The sequence below is a fragment of the Chelonia mydas genome, chromosome 5 (assembly GCF_015237465.2).
Source record: "Chelonia mydas isolate rCheMyd1 chromosome 5, rCheMyd1.pri.v2, whole genome shotgun sequence".
In the NCBI taxonomy this organism is placed as follows: Eukaryota; Metazoa; Chordata; order Testudines; family Cheloniidae; genus Chelonia; species Chelonia mydas.
In genome coordinates, this window is record NC_051245.2 from 73,909,557 (window position 1) to 73,927,616 (window position 18,060).

Genomic DNA, 18,060 nt, shown 5'->3' on the forward strand with positions numbered 1-18,060 from the left:
TCGGCTGTCCCGCCCGACGTCCCCGCTGGCTCCTGCGATAGGGCGCGGGCCACGGGACCCGCACCGGCCACTGAAACTCGACGGGTCCTGAGACCCCCCTGCCCGGGCCGTTCTCCGCCCGCGCCGCAAAGCCTAGGCGGGGAAGCCCCGCCCCCGCACAGAAGCGCCCACCCTCACCTGGCTCGGCCGGACGGACAGTGACACGGCCCCGTCCCATCGCCGCTCAGCCCGCCCCCGGGCCTCTGGCCCCGCCCATGTGCGTGGGGACCGGAGCGTTTCAGGGAGTTTCCCCCAGGTGGTGGCAGCCGCAGGCTCCCAGCCGGGACTCGAGTCGTCGCACGCGCTGCCCAGGGAGCTGCCTCCTCCGCGGGGTTCGGTGCTGCTGCGCCCTGTCCCCGCACACAGTAAGTGCCGCCGCCGCCGCGTGCGCGGGACCCCCGTGGACAGACTGACCGGCTCGCCCCGGACCAAGTCCCGTCTGCCCTGGGGCCGGGCGGGGGCTATCGGCTGCTCCATTAACGCTGCCGGTGCTGGGAGGGGGCTGCGGGGACAGGGCACTGGCTCCGCTCCAGCCCCCCTGTCTGGCCTGGGCGAGCCATCGTGCCCCTCTGCCCCTGCCTCCGCGGTGCCGTGGGGCTCGCAGTCTTGCCCCGCGGCTGGGCGTGTGCGGGATACGCGGCGAGCTGCCCCGGCAGCGCTGGCTCTGCCTGCATCGATCCCTGCGTGCAGTCAGAGCAGCCCGACTCGGCATACAGCCGCTCTCCGGGTGATTTCGCCTTTTCTGTCCTGCCTGGGTTGGCTCCTCTTCTCGTTTGTCTAAAATCTAGTGAGGAGCCTGGGGGCAGTTTGTTGCACACGCTGTGCACAGTTCCCTCCCCAGGAAATCGAACTGCTTTAACTTGGTAGGCATCTGATCATTCGCAAATAAGAAAACACAGCAGTCAAGTCTGGCTCTTCTAGATCTTGCTTCACAAGAACCTATATAATCATGCGAGTCAGCCTGTTAAAGTCAACGGGCGACTCGTGCCCAAGAATCTTGTTGGATTGGGGCCCTGCAACCACTGGCTTCTTCTCCTTCGTCCTTTGGGACTCTGTCCCCGTCTATTTGTTTGCTCTTTCCATGGGCTAGACCGAGCCCTCTCTTCATCATGCTGGTTCCTGTACACCGAAATGACTGCCACTGGAATTAGCTCTGACTTTAGAATCATGTGAAGGGAGTAGTTAGGGTCTGAGGAAGAAACCCCCTTAAAGACCAAATATTGTAGTAACCAGCCAACTTGGCATAAAAACTATGCCCAGGGTGTAAGAACTAAACATTCATGTATGTTTCCCATGTTTGACCGTAAATGTGCTTTGACTGAAAACAGTTTTTCAAACAAGTTGCCCCACTAATTGCTAGCGACAGGTGGCAGAATATGTATGTAGAATGACTTAAAATTACTCACAGAAGAGCGGTGAAAAGAGAGCTAATTTCATGACCAGTCTGAGGTGGACTAACATTGGAGTTATCCATGAATCTCTGGGGAGCAATGATGGTTCAAAATAAATTGTTGACATTATTTTTTTAGCTGATTTCTAGTCTGACATGTTTATACCTAGAAACACTTGGCTGTTTTCTTAACTATAAAAATATTTCCTCACTGAGGCTCCAACATGAAGTAAATAAGCAGTGCTATTATTTGGGCTCTGAAAATTTTCACCTGTAGCAGCTTTGGTGGAATTAGAAAAATCTAGAGCAAAATACAATTACCGGTTGTGTTATTCAGCATACACAAGTTGTGGGTATTTTAATTGTTTTAAAGCTATAAAATCTTGTTTACTGAAGCTTATAAAAAACTGTTTAAAGCTTATTTTAAATTCAATGGTTTTAGCTTGGGAAGATTTTTATTATGCCAGAATTGTCTCAGGATAAAATTTTAAATGTTATAAATAAATTTGCAATGACAACTAATTAAATTGCCTGCCTCTCCCATCCCCTCCCCCCCCCCCAGGAAAAAAAATCTTTTTTGTCTGTCAAAAGAACACTTAATACACCCATTAACATATGTAACTTGCTTTTTTTCCACAGATTTTTCAGGCCAGAAGGGATCATTCTGACTAGGTTGATCTCTTCCATAACACATCCCCTCTCTGCCCCCCCCCCAAAAAAAACAAACAAACAACCTATTCCAGCCCATAACTTCTCCTTGAGTTATCATGTATCTCTTTGAAAGTAACACTACCTGGGAGATGAGGCAGAAATAGCTATTTGTAAAATATATAGTGTATGATTGATTTACTATGAGTTAAGGAGAGCACTTTGGAATTCAGTCTAAGGAGCTTTTTCTATTTGGAAACTTAGACCTTTATCTAGACAGTTGTTAAAGACATTTGCATGATCAGATTTTTCACTGTGAAAGTTTACATAAATTCCAACAGCCTATGTGTATATGATGGAAATTATATACAAGAATACAAATAGTGTTGTTTTTTTGTTTTGTTTTTTTTACAACAACCCTAAGTGGTATTTCAGTCTGTATAAAAGTTTTGCTTTACCTAATGTTGCATGCACATTCTGAAATACTATACTTAACAGCCTACAGAAACTGCATACAAATTGTTTGCTCAATGAAAAAAACTGACTAATCTGGTATATAGAAAGAAAAATGTCCATTAGCTGGCTGTTGTGTTCATTGGTTGGATTAACTGTTCAAGAATCATTTATCTATTGTCAGCTTTAAATAGGAAATTCCCTTTGAAAGACCGTCAAAAGCATAGTGGTGTGCTTACAACTGTTTGAAGGGGGGACTAGTTTTTTAGCCTCTAGAGATCTAGATTGAAATCCTGTTTAGGTTTTATGTGAAAAGAACTTTTGTGGTCTCAGTATAATCCCTTGTGGACATCACCAAAAGAGCACAACTGACAGTCTCTGTTTATGAGGCCCAGGGCACTAGTAGCAAGGGTGTTGCAGATCAGGTTGAAGTGCATTAAATCCATGTTGGAAAACTTTCACTAAGCCTACATGTTTTATGCCTGGTTCTGTCCCCTGCTGCTCTTCCCTTACTCTCACAAGCATTAAATCCACCAACATTTTAAAAAATAAAACATTTTTTATATTTATCATTGTTCATAGTTTTAACTTTTTTATATTATGTATTCTCGTGAAGAACTTTAATTGTTTGTGATTTAAGTTTCATGTTGATATATTTAACTCTTCCAGTAATTAAGGAAGGGCTCATTCAATCATATGATGCTAGAGGGAGAATATAGTTTTGAGTCACTATGGTTTCAAGTCAGGTGGGACACAGTCTGTTCCTCAGAGCATTGCCTGGAGTATCTTGTTGCCATGTGTTATGAAAAAAGACACTACCAAATATTGCAGATTTCAAAATTTAACTGTTCATCTTTTAAACAAGCAAGCTAACACAACATAATGCATGTTACATGTATTGAGTACTTTTTTGTGTTTAATACAATGTTTGAAAGTTGTATTGAAGATGAGAAAAACATTCTTGAGATTAACAGGTCAAATGTGTTCATGCATGCTTAGTTGCAACTCTCCTGTGGAGCCTCCTTCCTCTGTCAAAGTAAGAGGACCTAAAGGGGAGTTGGAGGATAAGATCCAAAGAAGCCAGCAAAATGTATTGGCTGTAAGTGGGGGGGAATGAGAATTTGTATTTGGAGGAGGGGATTTGGGAGGTGTGTGAGGATGAATAAATTGTCATGCTGGAGCTTTTCTTTTTTTTCAACTCTGAAAGTCAAATTTCATGTGAAACTCTGCTCTAGTAAAACTTATCATAGAGATCTAAGCAGAAGCACATATTGCTCAGATTTCAATCAGAAGCCACCTACTGTTTGCACAGATGACAGAAGGCTACACACTCCCCTTTTGTAGTTGACATCAGCTGACTAAACTTGAGCTATAGTGAACATAGTAAGTAAATGTGTCAGTTTAGGGGAAAGTTCTTTTTAAATTTGTACTGCTACACAGTGGGAAATAGTTCTTATTTCAAATGACCAATGCTTAGAACTGTTAACTTTGTCTAACATGTTATGTGCCAATCTGAGTGCAATAAAATGCCTGAGACTCTGTAGTGAAAATATTCTGGGCCAGCAGAACAATACGCCGTACATACCAGAAATACTGAGTAACATATCAGGTGGTTTTTAGACCAGTGGTTTTCAAACTTTTTCTGGGGACCCAGTTGAAGAAAATTGTTGATGCCCATGACCTAACGGAACTGGGGATGAAGGTTTTGGAGTGTGGGAGGAGCTCAGGGCTGGGGCAGAGGGTTGGGGTGCAGGTGTAAGGGCTGCCAGGTGGATCTGGGAATGAGGAGTTCAGAGTGTGGGGGGGGGCTCTGGGCTGGGGTAGAATATCAAGGTTGGAAGGGACCTCAGGGTGTCATCTAGTCCAACCCCCTGCTCAAAGCAGGACCAGTCCCCAATTTTTGCCCCAGGTCCCTAAATGGCCCCCTCAAGGATTGAAATCACAACCCTGGGTTTAGCAGGCCAATGTGTTAGGGGGTCAAGGTGCTGGGCTGGGGGTGCAGGCTCTGGGGTGGGGCTGAGGATGAGGGGTTTGGGGTGCAGCAGGGGCTCCAGGTTTGGTGGGGGGCTCAAGGCTGGGGCAGGGGGTTGGGGTGCAGGAGGGGGTCTGGGCTGGGGATGCAGGGATGAAGGGTTTGGAGTGCAGGAAGGGGTTCCAGGTTGGGGGGGGGGCTCTGGGGCTGGGGGTTGGGGTGCAGGAGGGAGTCTGGGCAGGGGGTGCAGGCTCTGGGCTGGGGCCACGGATGAGGGATTTGGGGTGCAGGAAGGGGTTCCACATTTGGGGGGATGCTCAGGGCTGGGGCATGGGGTTGGGGCGTGGACTTACCTCCAGCGGCTCCTGGTCAGCAGCACAGCCAGGGTGCAGAGGCAGGCTTCCTGCCTGTCCTGGCACCGCGGACCGCACTGCACCCCGAAAGCAGCCAGCAACAGGTCCGGCTCCTACGCGGAGGTGTGCAAGCAGCTTCGTGTGACTCTCGCCCGCAGTCATCGCCCTCTCCAGCTCCCATTGGCCAGTTTCCGGCCAATAGGAGTGCAGAGCCAGTGCTTGGGGTGAGGGCAGCTCACAGAGCCCCGTGGCTCTCCTGCCTAGAAGCCAGTACCGCGGCTAGCCGCTTCCGAGGCACAGCGCAGTGTTGGAAAAGGTAAGCACTAGCCTGCCTTAGCTGGGCAGCACTGCCAACGGGACTTTTAACATCCCAGTCAGCGGTGCTGACCAGAGCAAGGCAACCCAGTGGCTGACGTGCTGCGACCAAGTACTGGGTAGTGACCCACGGTTTGAAAAATACTGTCTTAAACCATCCCCCTATGGTCCATTTGTTTACTAATTTTTTAGAGCTTCATATATTAGTTAGAACTAAAGGGGAATTTCTAGATACACACTTGGCCAAAAAAATTAAAAATCTTTCTAAAGTTTGGCTTTTTGTTTATAGTTGGACGCCTAAACAATGAGTGTGATTTTTGCAAGTGTAGAGCACCTGGCATCTCCATTGACTGACTTTTTTCCCCCTCAAAAAAGCCAATTGTCAAGATGCCTAAAAAAGTTTTTAAAGTGGTATATATTGCATGCAGAATAAACAAAATTAAGTGCCATGGGTTTGATGAGTAATCAAGAATGAAAAGAGTTCACACCATAATCTGCATTTGTTTTAGAATGGAAACCAACAAAAGAGCTTTAAAAAAGAAAAACAAATTTATAAACTTTAGTTAGTGAAATTGAAGTTAATTTTGTCATTATTTTAAGTTCCAATATTAATTTCCCAGACAAAAATTATAGAATCATAGAACTGGAAGGGACCTCGAGAGGTCATCTAGTCCAGTCCCCTGCACTCAAGGCAGGACTAAGTATTATCTAGGCCATCCCTGACAGGTGTTTGTCCAACCTGCTCTTAAAAATTTCCAATGATGGAGATTCCACAACCTCCCTAGACAATTTATTCCAGTGCTTAACCACTCTGACAATTAGTAAGTTTTTCCTAATGTCCAGCCTAAACTGCCCTTGCTGCAATTTAAGCCCATCGCTTCTTGTCCTATCCTCAGAGGATAAGAACAATTTTTCTCCCTCCTCTTTGTAACAACCTTTTATGTATTTGAAAACTGTTATCGTGTCCCCTCTCAGTCTTCTCTTCTCCAGACTAAACAAACCCAATTTTTTTCCAGTCTTCCCTCATAGGTCATGTTTTCTAGACCTTTAATCATTTTTGTTGCTCTTTGCTGGACTTTCTCCAATTTGTCGACATCTTTCCTGAAATGTGGTGCCCAGAACTCGACACAATACTCCAGTTGAGGCCTAATCAGTGCAGAATGGAGTGGAAGAATTACTTTTCGTGTCTTGCTTACAATACTGCTACTAATACACCCCAGAATGTTTGCTTTTTTTGCAACAGCATTACACTGTTGATTCATATTTAGCTTGTGATCCACTATGGCCCCCAGAGCCCTTTCCATAGTACTTCTGCCTAGGCAGTCATTTCCCATTTTGTATGTGTGCAACTGATTGTTCCTTCCTAAGTGGAGTACTTTACATTTGTCCTTATTGAATTTCATCCTATTTACTTCAGACCATTTCTATAGTTTGTCCGGATCACTGGGAGGCAGTGACCATGAGTTGGTTGAGTTCAGGATCCTGACGCAGGGAAGGAAGGTAAGCAGCAGGATACGGACCCTGGACTTCAGGAAAGCAGACTTCGACTCCCTCAGGGAACAGATGGCCAGGATCCCCTGGGGGACTAACATGAAGGGGAAGGGAGTCCAGGAGAGCTGGCTGTATTTCAAGGAATCCCTGTTGAGGTTACAGGGACAAACCATCCCGATGAGTCGAAAGAATAGTAAATATGGCAGGCGACCAGCTTGGCTTAATGGTGAAATCCTAGCGGATCTTAAACATAAAAAAGAAGCTTACAAGAAGTGGAAGGTTGGACATATGACCAGGGAAGAGTATAAAAATATTGCTCGGGCATGTAGGAAAGATATCAGGAGGGCCAAATCGCACCTGGAGCTGCAGCTAGCAAGAGATGTCAAGAGTAACAAGAAGGGTTTCTTCAGGTATGTTGGCAACAAGAAGAAAGCCAAGGAAAGTGTGGGCCCCTTACTGAATGAGGGAGGCAACCTAGTGACAGAGGATGTGGAAAAAGCTAATGTACTCAATGCTTTTTTTGCCTCTGTTTTCACTAACAAGGTCAGCTCCCAGACTGCTGCGCTGGGCATCACAAAATGGGGAAGAGATGGCCAGCCCTCTGTAGAGATAGAGGTGGTTAGGGACTATTTAGAAAAGCTGGACGTGCACAAGTCCATGGGGCCGGACGAATTGCATCCGAGAGTGCTGAAGGAATTGGCGGCTGTGATTGCAGAGCCCTTGGCCATTATCTTTGAAAACTCGTGGCGAACGGGGGAAGTCCCGGATGACTGGAAAAAGGCTAATGTAGTGCCCATCTTTAAAAAAGGGAAGAAGGAGGATCCTGGGAACTACAGGCCAGTCAGCCTCACCTCAGTCCCTGGAAAAATCATGGAGCAGGTCCTCAAAGAATCAATCCTGAAGCACTTAGAGGAGAGGAAAGTGATCAGGAACAGTCAGCATGGATTCACCAAGGGAAGGTCATGCCTGACTAATCTAATCGCCTTTTATGATGAGATTACTGGTTCTGTGGATGAAGGGAAAGCAGTGGATGTATTGTTTCTTGACTTTAGCAAAGCTTTTGACACGGTCTCCCACAGCATTCTTGTCAGCAAGTTAAGGAAGTATGGGCTGGATGAATGCACTATAAGGTGGGTAGAAAGCTGGCTAGATTGTCGGGCTCAACGGGTAGTGATCAATGGCTCCATGTCTAGTTGGCAGCCGGTGTCAAGTGGAGTGCCCCAGGGGTCGGTCCTGGGGCCGGTTTTGTTCAATATCTTCATAAATGATCTGGAGGATGGTGTGGATTGCACTCTCAGCAAATTTGCGGATGATACTAAACTGGGAGGAGTGGTAGATACGCTGGAGGGGAGGGATAGGATACAGAAGGACCTAGACAAATTGGAGGATTGGGCCAAAAGAAATCTGATGAGGTTCAATAAGGATAAGTGCAGGGTCCTGCACTTAGGACGGAAGAACCCAATGCACCGCTACAGACTAGGGACCGAATGGCTAGGCAGCAGTTCTGCGGAAAAGGACCTAGGGGTGACAGTGGACGAGAAGCTGGATATGAGTCAGCAGTGTGCCCTTGTTGCCAAGAAGGCCAATGGCATTTTGGGATGTATAAGTAGGGGCATAGCGAGTAGATCGAGGGACGTGATCGTTCCCCTCTATTCGACACTGGTGAGGCCTCATCTGGAGTACTGTGTCCAGTTTTGGGCCCCACACTACAAGAAGGATGTGGATAAATTGGAAAGAGTCCAGCGAAGGGCAACAAAAATGATTAGGGGTCTAGAGCACATGACTTATGAGGAGAGGCTGAGGGAGCTGGGATTGTTTAGTCTGCAGAAGAGAAGAATGAGGGGGGATTTGATAGCTGCTTTCAACTACCTGAAAGGGGGTTCCAAAGAGGATGGCTCTAGACTGTTCTCAATGGTAGCAGATGACAGAACGAGGAGTAATGGTCTCAAGTTGCAATGGGGGAGGTTTAGATTGGATATTAGGAAAAACTTTTTCACTAAGAGGGTGGTGAAACACTGGAATGCGTTACCTAGGGAGGTGGTAGAATCTCCTTCCTTACAGGTTTTTAAGGTCAGGCTTGACAAAGCCCTGGCTGGGATGATATAACTGGGACTTGGTCCTGCTTTGAGCAGGGGGTTGGACTAGATGACCTTCTGGGGTCCCTTCCAACCCTGATATTCTATGATTCTATGATTCTATGATTTTGAATTTTAATCCTATCCTCCAGATCACTTGCAACCCCTCCCATCTTGGTTTCATCCGCAAACTTTATAAGTGTACTCTCTATGCCATTTTCTTAATCAAGATATTGAACAGAACCAGACCCAGAACTGATCCCTGCAGGACCCCGCTTGTTGTGCCCTTCCAGCATGACTGTGTACCACTCTCTGGGAATGATTTTCCAACCAGTTATGCACCCACCTTATATGTTAAATTGGAGTTTAGATTGAGATTATGGATCAGTAATTTAGGCAAAATACATTATAGGGATGTTGCCATTATCCCCAGACCACCTGTTTTCTTCAGGATATTCAGTTAAGATTAAATTTAAAAGAAATGCCAACATGTTAAGGTACGGACAATGCACAGTTAAGGCAACCGATCAACTTTCGCTCTATCTTATAGTGACACCATACTGTAAGTGTATGTGTCTTCTTCATAATGTTTGTGGTGCCTGATTAGATTACATTGGTTTTTAAGGATGTCAGCTTTTTTCATTTTTCTTTTCCTTCATTGATTCACCTTAACTCTGGATTTCCTGAAGAAAATATCTAGTTTTGGGTTAATTGCAACTTCATTAATTTCAGAGAATGTTCGGTATTTTTCATAAGTTTAAATCTGAGCTGAACCTTAACTATGGAAATCTAAGCAAGCCCCTTCATAATTAGTGATTGTTCTCAAAACTCAGTATTGTTTTTGATGGTTCTGCAGAATTTGTGTACACTTTACCAGCTAGTCCTTGCCTAAGTGCGGTTATATAAACCAATGGGTCTGGATGCAAATAACTGTATAACTGTCCTTCTGCAGGATGTTATGCAATGAGCATCCTGTGTTAACCACAGATTAGAATTATCTGTATACAATGTATATAAAAAGACATGCTGATTTGGAAAGAACCATCAATAGTTTGATTTCTTTAGAAGTTAACTGCTTGACAGGAGTGTGTTTATGGGGAAACCACATTACTACTCTGACAAATAGGGGGTCGCACAAGATCTGAACAAGCTTGGAGAAACTCCTAGAATAAGATACATATATCGCAAATTAGACAACCCAAAACAAAGTTAAAAGATGTGGTTTGATGTGAAATTCATGCATAGAAAGTTTTGCTGCAACAATCAATTATTCAAAAGCCAAATCAACTTTAATCATTTTTAAAGTTTTCAACTTGTTACGTATTGTTTTTTATATTATCTATATAAAATAGATCATTGCTGATAAGCAGCCATATTGCCTTTGTGGTAAACTAGTGAAGTTCTGACATTTTACAAATGTGGTGGTACAATGGATTATTTCCCTTGCCTTCTTCCTCTGGGTTAAAATTCCAGTTTAGAAACAAGTGAAAAATGAGTTTGGCCTCAGTCTGGTTTGCTGCCTACAGTTTGTTCAAATCACAAAACCACAGAAAAAAATGTTGTCTGGTCAAGGAGAAGTTTAGACAGGCCACTGCACGTCATTTAAATGAACTATGCAGTGTTGGTCCCAGGATATTAGAGAGACAAGGTGGGTGAGGTAATATCTTTTATTGGACCAACTTCTGTTGGTGAGAGGGACAAGCTTACGAGCTTACACAGACCTCTTCAGTTATGTAGGGAGTGTAACTTCCCTATGTTTAGCTGAAGTCAGTATTTCATTTGTCTCTAGCTTTACTAAGCACAAATCTCACTCGCAAACTTCAGAAATGTTAGCTGTATTACTATAAGATTGGAATATGCATTTATGCACTACGCAGAACATACTTACACAACTTATGCATTTGTGATGTTTTCTAAAAGCTTAAAAAAAAAAAAGAAGCAAGTATACATTTAAACTCCAAGGTGATGAGAGAGAAAAAGCACTTTTAATTCCCTGCTGTTGGTTAAGGATAACACTCAACATCTGATTCAGTTAGCACAGAGGTGGGCAAACTACAGCCCGCAGGCCACATCGGACCCGCAGGACTGTCCTGCCCGGCCCTTGAGCTCCCTGTCAGGGAAGCTAGCCCCCGGCCCCTCCTCCCCTGTTCCCCCTTCCTCGCCACCACGTGGGCAGTATTCTGGGTGGTGGGGCTGCGCGCTCCTGCAGGGCAGCATGGCAGTGTGTCTGGCTCCGGCCGGGCAGCGCGGCTGCAGACATGCTGCTCTGAGTGGCATGGTAAGGGGGCCGGGAGGTCCCGGGGGGAAGTCAGAGGACAGGGAGCAGGGGGCAGTTGGATAGGTGTGGGAGTCCTGGGGGGCCTGTCAGGGGGCGGTTGGATGGGGAGGAGGTTCTGGGGGAACGGGGAACGGGGGGGTTGGAAAGGCGTGGGAGTCCCGGAGGGCCTGTCAGGGGGCGGGGGTGTGGATAGGTGTTGGGGCAGTCAAGGGACAGGGAGCAGGGGGGGTTGGATGGGGCGGGGAGTCCCGGTAGGCAGCAGTCAGGGGACAAGGAGCAGGGGGCTTGGATGGGTGGGAGGTTCTGAGGGGGTCAGTCAGGGGGTGGAAAGTGGGAGGGGTCGGATGGGGTGGGGCCAGGCTGTTTGGGGAGGCACAGCCTTACCTACCCGGCCCTCCATACAGTTTTGCAAACCCAACGTGGCCCTTGGGCCAGAAAGTTTGCCCACCCCTGAGTTAGCACCTGAGGTGCTATTTCTTGAATGAGGCATTAAACCAAGGTCCCTTCTGCTGTTCTTTAGTGGCTATCCAGGTGCTTAAATTTAGGGGATTACCACAGCATCATGGCCAGTATTGCTTCAACTAAGTAAAACAGGCCCTAGTGTTCAAGGGGGCATGCAAGCTCATAAGTATATAAAACTAAATTGTGTGTATATATATTATATATAATTATGAAAAAAGTAAATGGTGTGTTCTAAGGATAACACTTCACAGTTCAGTGTGAAGATGGTGTGGTTTTTTTCTGTCTGTAAACTTAAGCAACTAAATTGTTCTCATTGTTGTGGTGCTAAAAAGAAGTGTCAGATGTAAAAGGATCCTACAGTAAATCTCAGTTGAAAATTTTTGTTACCTGGTTGCTAATGAGATATTGGTAATACATTAAATATTCATTGAAAATTTGGTTTTGAGTGGGTAATTTCAGCCCAGAAAGCATAGAGGGTATGTATATTCCCTTTCCAGTACACATGCATCACTCCTAGTAGTCTTTAATGAGCACTAAATTCTCATTTACTGAGAGACTATCCCTTAATGTATAAACTCTACTCTTTGGCTATACAACTGTCCTACATACCCAGTTTAAAATCTCAAGCCTCTACCTAAAATTGTTTGTTTTTTTTTTTAAAAAGGTTGACATCTTCTGAATATTTAGTTAAGGAGTTCAACTTACATTGTAAAGTCAACAAAGCTTCTTCAAAATTCAGATAACTTATGAATGCCTGAATGTACTGAACATGGATGACATCTGGTCATGTTCAAGTTGTTTTGGATGTGTGATAAATTTCAAATTTTTTTTTCCCTTTTGGTGAGGTATTCATTAGACAAGCATTCAGAAAAAGATAAAAATACACTTGTGATGTTGTACAAAAAGTACACAGGCGTGGTAGCCTCTAATGACTATTAACACTTTTCAGATTCAGCCTTGTTTGAGAGTGACTGTTGTTAACAGTCTGGTGGTGGTTTGATTGCATATGTGAGATGAGCTGGGCTCAGTCCAGATCTTGTGCAAAACCATCAGTATGTTTAGTACTAATAGCCATCCTCACAGGTCTAGCAGTCCTGAAGTTCAGGACTGAGTCTTGTGGGAAAGTCTTATATTGTGTGTGCTGATTTACTCTATGTAGTAGTAGATTACTTCATTTCCCATGGCTGTCAAACCAGCACCTTTCACAAGCACTAAATTATGACTATTATATTTTTTTAATACAGATTGACCAGCAGCTTGGCACAATACACTGAAGGAGTAGGAAATAGATTATATCAATCCTTGGTGCCTTTCAATGTAGGGAAAGAGTAGTCAGTACATTTCTGCAGCGTATTGGAACTTTCACTCTGTCATTCACAGTTGCTCTAATTTTGTTTTTATTGTAGTTCAACATTACTGTTTATATAGCAAGATCCCTGTGAAATGTTGGGTTCAATATTAGTCCAGAAAATCCTGCATTCTGATTAGTCAAAAAAACTCTCATGCCTCATTTTAAATATTTTCTACTAAAAAGGTCAAGGCTGACGGAGATCTTGATGCTTCATTATACGCTATGGTAGAAAAAAGAACTAAGACTTACTAATAGCTGAACACCATAAAAGATCCCTCCCTCCCCCCGAAAAAAACCGTTACTTCAACTGAAGAGAAAAACTTTGAAAAGGGATGACTAGACACTGAAATAGTATCTGGTTTTTTACATCTGCTCCTGTGTTTGACATGATGGTCATGGCTTTCAACACCACTCCTATTGCTTCCGTGATCACTTTAACTTGCTTTTAAAGGAGAAGAATCCAGCAGTAATTCACTTAGTTTTTGCTCAAATGTGACAGCTGCATGAGAAGCACAACTAAATGCTGTGCTCATTCTAAGGAAGTGGTCTTGAATGAGTTGTTCAGGAAACGGAAGAGCAAACTGAACTGCTGATAAATTTTAGCATGCAAAGTTTAAGTGGCTTTTGTTAAGGTATTGGGTTTTTTTTAAAACTGTCGTTGAAAATTTTTAATACCCCCTACTTAGATATCATTTTGCATCTTCATCTGATATTTGCAGTTGGAGACTCGCATTGTGATATTGTTTAAATATTTGCATAGGACACTTCCTAAGTGGTATTTGTACTCCAAACAATAGCCATATTAAGAAATAGTTTTAGGACAAACATATCTTGCGTGGGCTTTTTCTTCACTTGCTGAACAGGAAACAGTCTTAATTGTGGGCCAGATTATCCTCGCCAAGCCACCGCTATGAATGCTTCCTACAGAAAGGGGCAGAGTATGTTAGAGTAAAAGGTGCGAATGCATAGGAAAAGACCCATATTCAGGAATGGTGTTTAAACGTGCTTAATTTTAAATGTGTTTAAGTCTCACTGAAATTTAAAGCATGGAGTGAAGAATGTCCAATCCCTCAGACAGAGACAAACACCTATAAGATCTTTATCAAGCATTCTTAAAACTACAATACTCACCTGGGGAAGTGAGGAAACAGATTGACAGAGCAAGACGGGTACCCAGAAGTCACCTGCTGCACGACAGGCCCAACAAGGAAAATAACAGAACACCACTGGCTATCACGTACAGCCCCCAGCTAAAACCTCTCCAGCGCATCATCAACTACCTACAACCTATCCTGGAAAATGATTCCCCACTCACAGGCTTTGGGAGGCAGGCCAATCCTCGCGTACAGACAGCCCCCCAGCCTGAAGCAAATACTCACCAGTAACTACACACCACACTGCAGACACACTAACCCAGGAACCAATCCCTGTAACAAACCTTGTTGCCTACTCTGTCCCCATATCTACTCTAGTGACACCATCATAGGACCCAGCCACACCATCAGAGGCTCATTCACCTGCACATCTATTAATGTGATATATGCCATCATGTGCCAGCAATGCCCCTCTGCCATGTACATTAGCCAGACCGGACAGTCCTTATGTAAAAGGATAAATGGACACAAATCAGACATCAGGAATGGTAACATACAAAAGCCAGTTGGAGAATACTTCCATCTCCCTGGACACTCAATAACAGATTTAAAAGTAGCCATGCTTCAACAACAACAACAACAAAAAAAACTTCAAAAACAGACTTCAAAGAGAAACTGTTGAGCTGCTATTCATTTGCAAACTTAACACCATCAGTTTGGGCTTGAATAGGGACTGGGAATGGTTGGCTCACTACAAAAGCAATTTTCCCTCTCTTGATATTGACACACCCTCATCAGTTATTGGGAGTGGACAACATCCACCCTGACTAAATTGGCCTTCAGCATTGGTTCTCCACTTGTAAGGTAACTCCCTTCTCTTCATGTGCCAATATATATTTGACTGTATCTGTAATTTTCACTCCATGCATCTGAAGAAATGGATTTTTTACCCACGAAAGCTTATGCCCAAATAAATCTGTTAGTCTTTAAGGTGCCACCGTATTCCTCGTTTTTGTTTGTTTTGTTTTTAAAGTTGGGTCAACCAGCTATGTCATTCAGGAGTGTGAAAAATCCACACCTTTGAGCAAAGTAGTTAAACTGACCAACCCCTCCACCCCCTACACCTTTCGGGGAGGTGGATTATCTAATCTGATGGGAGACCCTCACCCATCAATAAGGCTACGTTTTAGTCATGGGTATTTTTAGTAAAAGTCATGGACAGGTGATGGGCAATCAACAAAATGTCATAGCCCCATGATCTGTCCATTACTTTTACTAAAAATAACTTTGACTAAATCTTACCTGCTGGGAGGGGGGTGCTCCTGAGGACTGCTGCTCCGGGGGTGGGGCAGCATGGGGCCCCACTGTCGCCGCTGCTGGAGAGGGGGGTCAGCCCAGGGCCCCACTGACACTGCCGCTGATCCAGGGCAGCGCCCGGGACTGGCTGCCAGAGCAGCAGCCAGTGCGGCCTGCTCTGGGACTTCCCCAGCTGCTGGGATGGCCTGGGGTCAGCCGTACCTGCTGCTGCATAATTCAGAGGTCACAGAAAGTCATGGAAGCCATGACCTCCGTGAATGATTCGCAGCCTTACCCATCAACATTGGTAGTGTCTACTACACTGCAGCAGCGCAGCTGCAGTGTTTGAAAGGTAGGCAGGCCTTACAGGGAGCCAGGTTTTGTTCCTGTTAAGTCCAGACAAGTCCAAGGTAGGGCCAAGTTGAACTTTAGTAACTTCGAGATAAAACTGAATTTTTACACTACAATATTTTAGTAGTTGGCTGTTTGGGATCAAAAACAGGACATTCTACCTTAAAAATGTGTTTAGAAAATAACCTTATTATTGGAGAGTAAACACTACAATAAAGGGTTAGGTTGGGTTTGTAACTTCACTCAGTTACTGTTGCTGTTCAGATTTCAAAATGTGCTGTGCAAATCGGTCAGCAGCTAGTTTTATCTGTAAATGTCTCCTACGTAATGCACAATTGGGGCCTTATTCCTGTCAGCCATAATCAATTGTAAAATGTTCCTAAAATGAGTTAACTTTTATTACAGTGCTTAAAATGAGTAGCTGCCACTTGATTTATAGAAAACTGTCCAAGCTTATTTATATATATGTAGTTTTTCACATTGTCAACTGAAATGAATATTTAGATATGTCATGGTTCCTCTAAAAAGCATCACCGTTTGATGTAAACATACCTTTATTAAGGGCTCTGTCCAGTAAGTTGAGGTCAGTTGATTTGGTGTATACCAGTCTTGGATATACTTTGCCTCACTACCCACATCCTTGGTGAAATGTCCGTAGGTCTCAGAATATGCATCTCTAATCACTTCAGCTGGTTTCATAGAAACAAAAGTTGATATAAAAGAGGTTTCCTGTGACAAGCTCTGACTCTACTGCTGAATATGCTGGCTGGCTGTGTAGGGAATATCTCCAAGCTTACAAGCAACATGTAAGGGCTTGACTAATTTTTACTGAATAGAGTTCTTATATCTGTACCAGTTTGGAATATTGAGAAATGGCTGCATGTGTTTAATTTACTTCCAGAATTTTTCAGTAACCAACCATGTTTCTTATAGTGTAATGTTTAGCTGTGATATGTGTATGTGTGAGGCATATCTGTGTGCTCTCATTTTCTTTTTTGCATGAAAATAACATTTTCAAAACAAAGGGAGAACATTTAGTTCACCTTTTCCACATCTTTGGAATATCAGATTTTCCTCTGTCTAGAGATGCTTTAGACAAGCATGAGAATTATAATTAATTATATTGAAATAAAATTATTTTGGTCAGCCATAGTAGAGTTAATACATGGTTACTGACTCATAACCGTACCCTTTTGAGTCAAATTTCTGTTCTTTAGCCAAGGTGTCTGATTTCCATAAGGATTACGGATATTGAGAAATTACCTTAGTCTGGAAATCCTTGAATTCTGATTGGCTACCACCCTCAAGTATTCCATCTATGTCCCCATAAGAAACATGGCCACCTCAACTTCAAAACTTCTCCCTGCCCACCTTGTCAATTCACTCAGTTGTATTAAATAAATTTTAGTTTAGAAAGTAATTAATCTTTATATAGATGAGTGGGTAGGAAGGAGACAACTAAGCTTTCCTAAACGGGCAAGAAGGCATGTGGAGGAATTTGAGAACTCTGGGGTTAAGTAGGAAAGGAAGATGAGATGTTTTGGAGATCATTATTTGTGTGTGTTCAGGCAGGAAGCTATGTAAGCAGCAACCAGTGAGCATGTGCTTCATTTTTTCAGGATCTCATGTGACATTAGTTTCTACAATTATTAAGTATTATTCTGCATCATACCAGCACATTCATAGATTAACAGTTATGCTACAACTTGTGAATAAGATTTTTTTAAATAGATCCCACTTAGCATTTACTTGTTTAAAATCTGTGTTTAACTAGTGAGATACAGTTATCCATGCTTACTCATTTAAGACAGAGACACAGCTCACATGTATCAGCTAATATAGAACAATGTATTTAAAGGCCTTTTTTGAGTATTTGACTAGCATTGGCAGAGAGTCAACTTATGAGACGTATAAAACTGTGCAACGGAAGGGTCGATAACTATAATATTTCCTGTGGCTACATACATGAGGGAAATGGAGTGCCAAAATCTCCAGCCTTGACTCATTCACTCAAGCACATAAGGTTACATCTACATGATTAAGACTGAGCCTGTGTTCCCAGTGAATGAGGGTTGTAACTACAACAGACTTCAAATGTTAATTTTCAGGTGGATAATAAAGGAGAAGGAAATAAATTTTAGAGAAATTTAAACGCTGCATGAGCAATTCAACAGTTACTTATTTCCTTCTGATTACTTGTCCAAAAGTAATATAGAAGTCCAAAGCTCACAATATATTTGCAACAGTGTACCACCTTCATTTTAGCTTTGTTTTCATTAGAAGTGTTTACCAGTTGCATTATTAAAAATCTTTTTAGGAGCTTTTCCAGGTTAGAGCACAGAACTGTAAGTCAGGGTTCTGTCCCATAAGTAGGGCCCTACGAAATTCACAGCCATGAAAAATGCATCATGGACTATGAAATCTGGTCTCTGCCTGTGAAATCTGGATTTTTTGTGTGCTTTTACCCCATAATATACAGATTTCACAGGGGA

General features: G+C 43.6%; 1 protein-coding gene across 1 annotated transcript in view; it reads left to right on the forward strand.

The window, feature by feature from the left end:
• Window positions 1–4: 4 nt before the first annotated feature.
• The window catches only part of TNFAIP8 (TNF alpha induced protein 8), a 100,004-nt gene continuing 81,948 nt past the window's right edge, over window positions 5–18,060 (forward strand). Inside the window, exon 1 of the mRNA XM_037901598.2 lies at window positions 5–404. Coding sequence (XP_037757526.1) covers window position 404 — 1 coding nt within the window. The 5' untranslated portion in view covers window positions 5–403. The remainder of the gene's footprint in view (window positions 405–18,060) is intronic.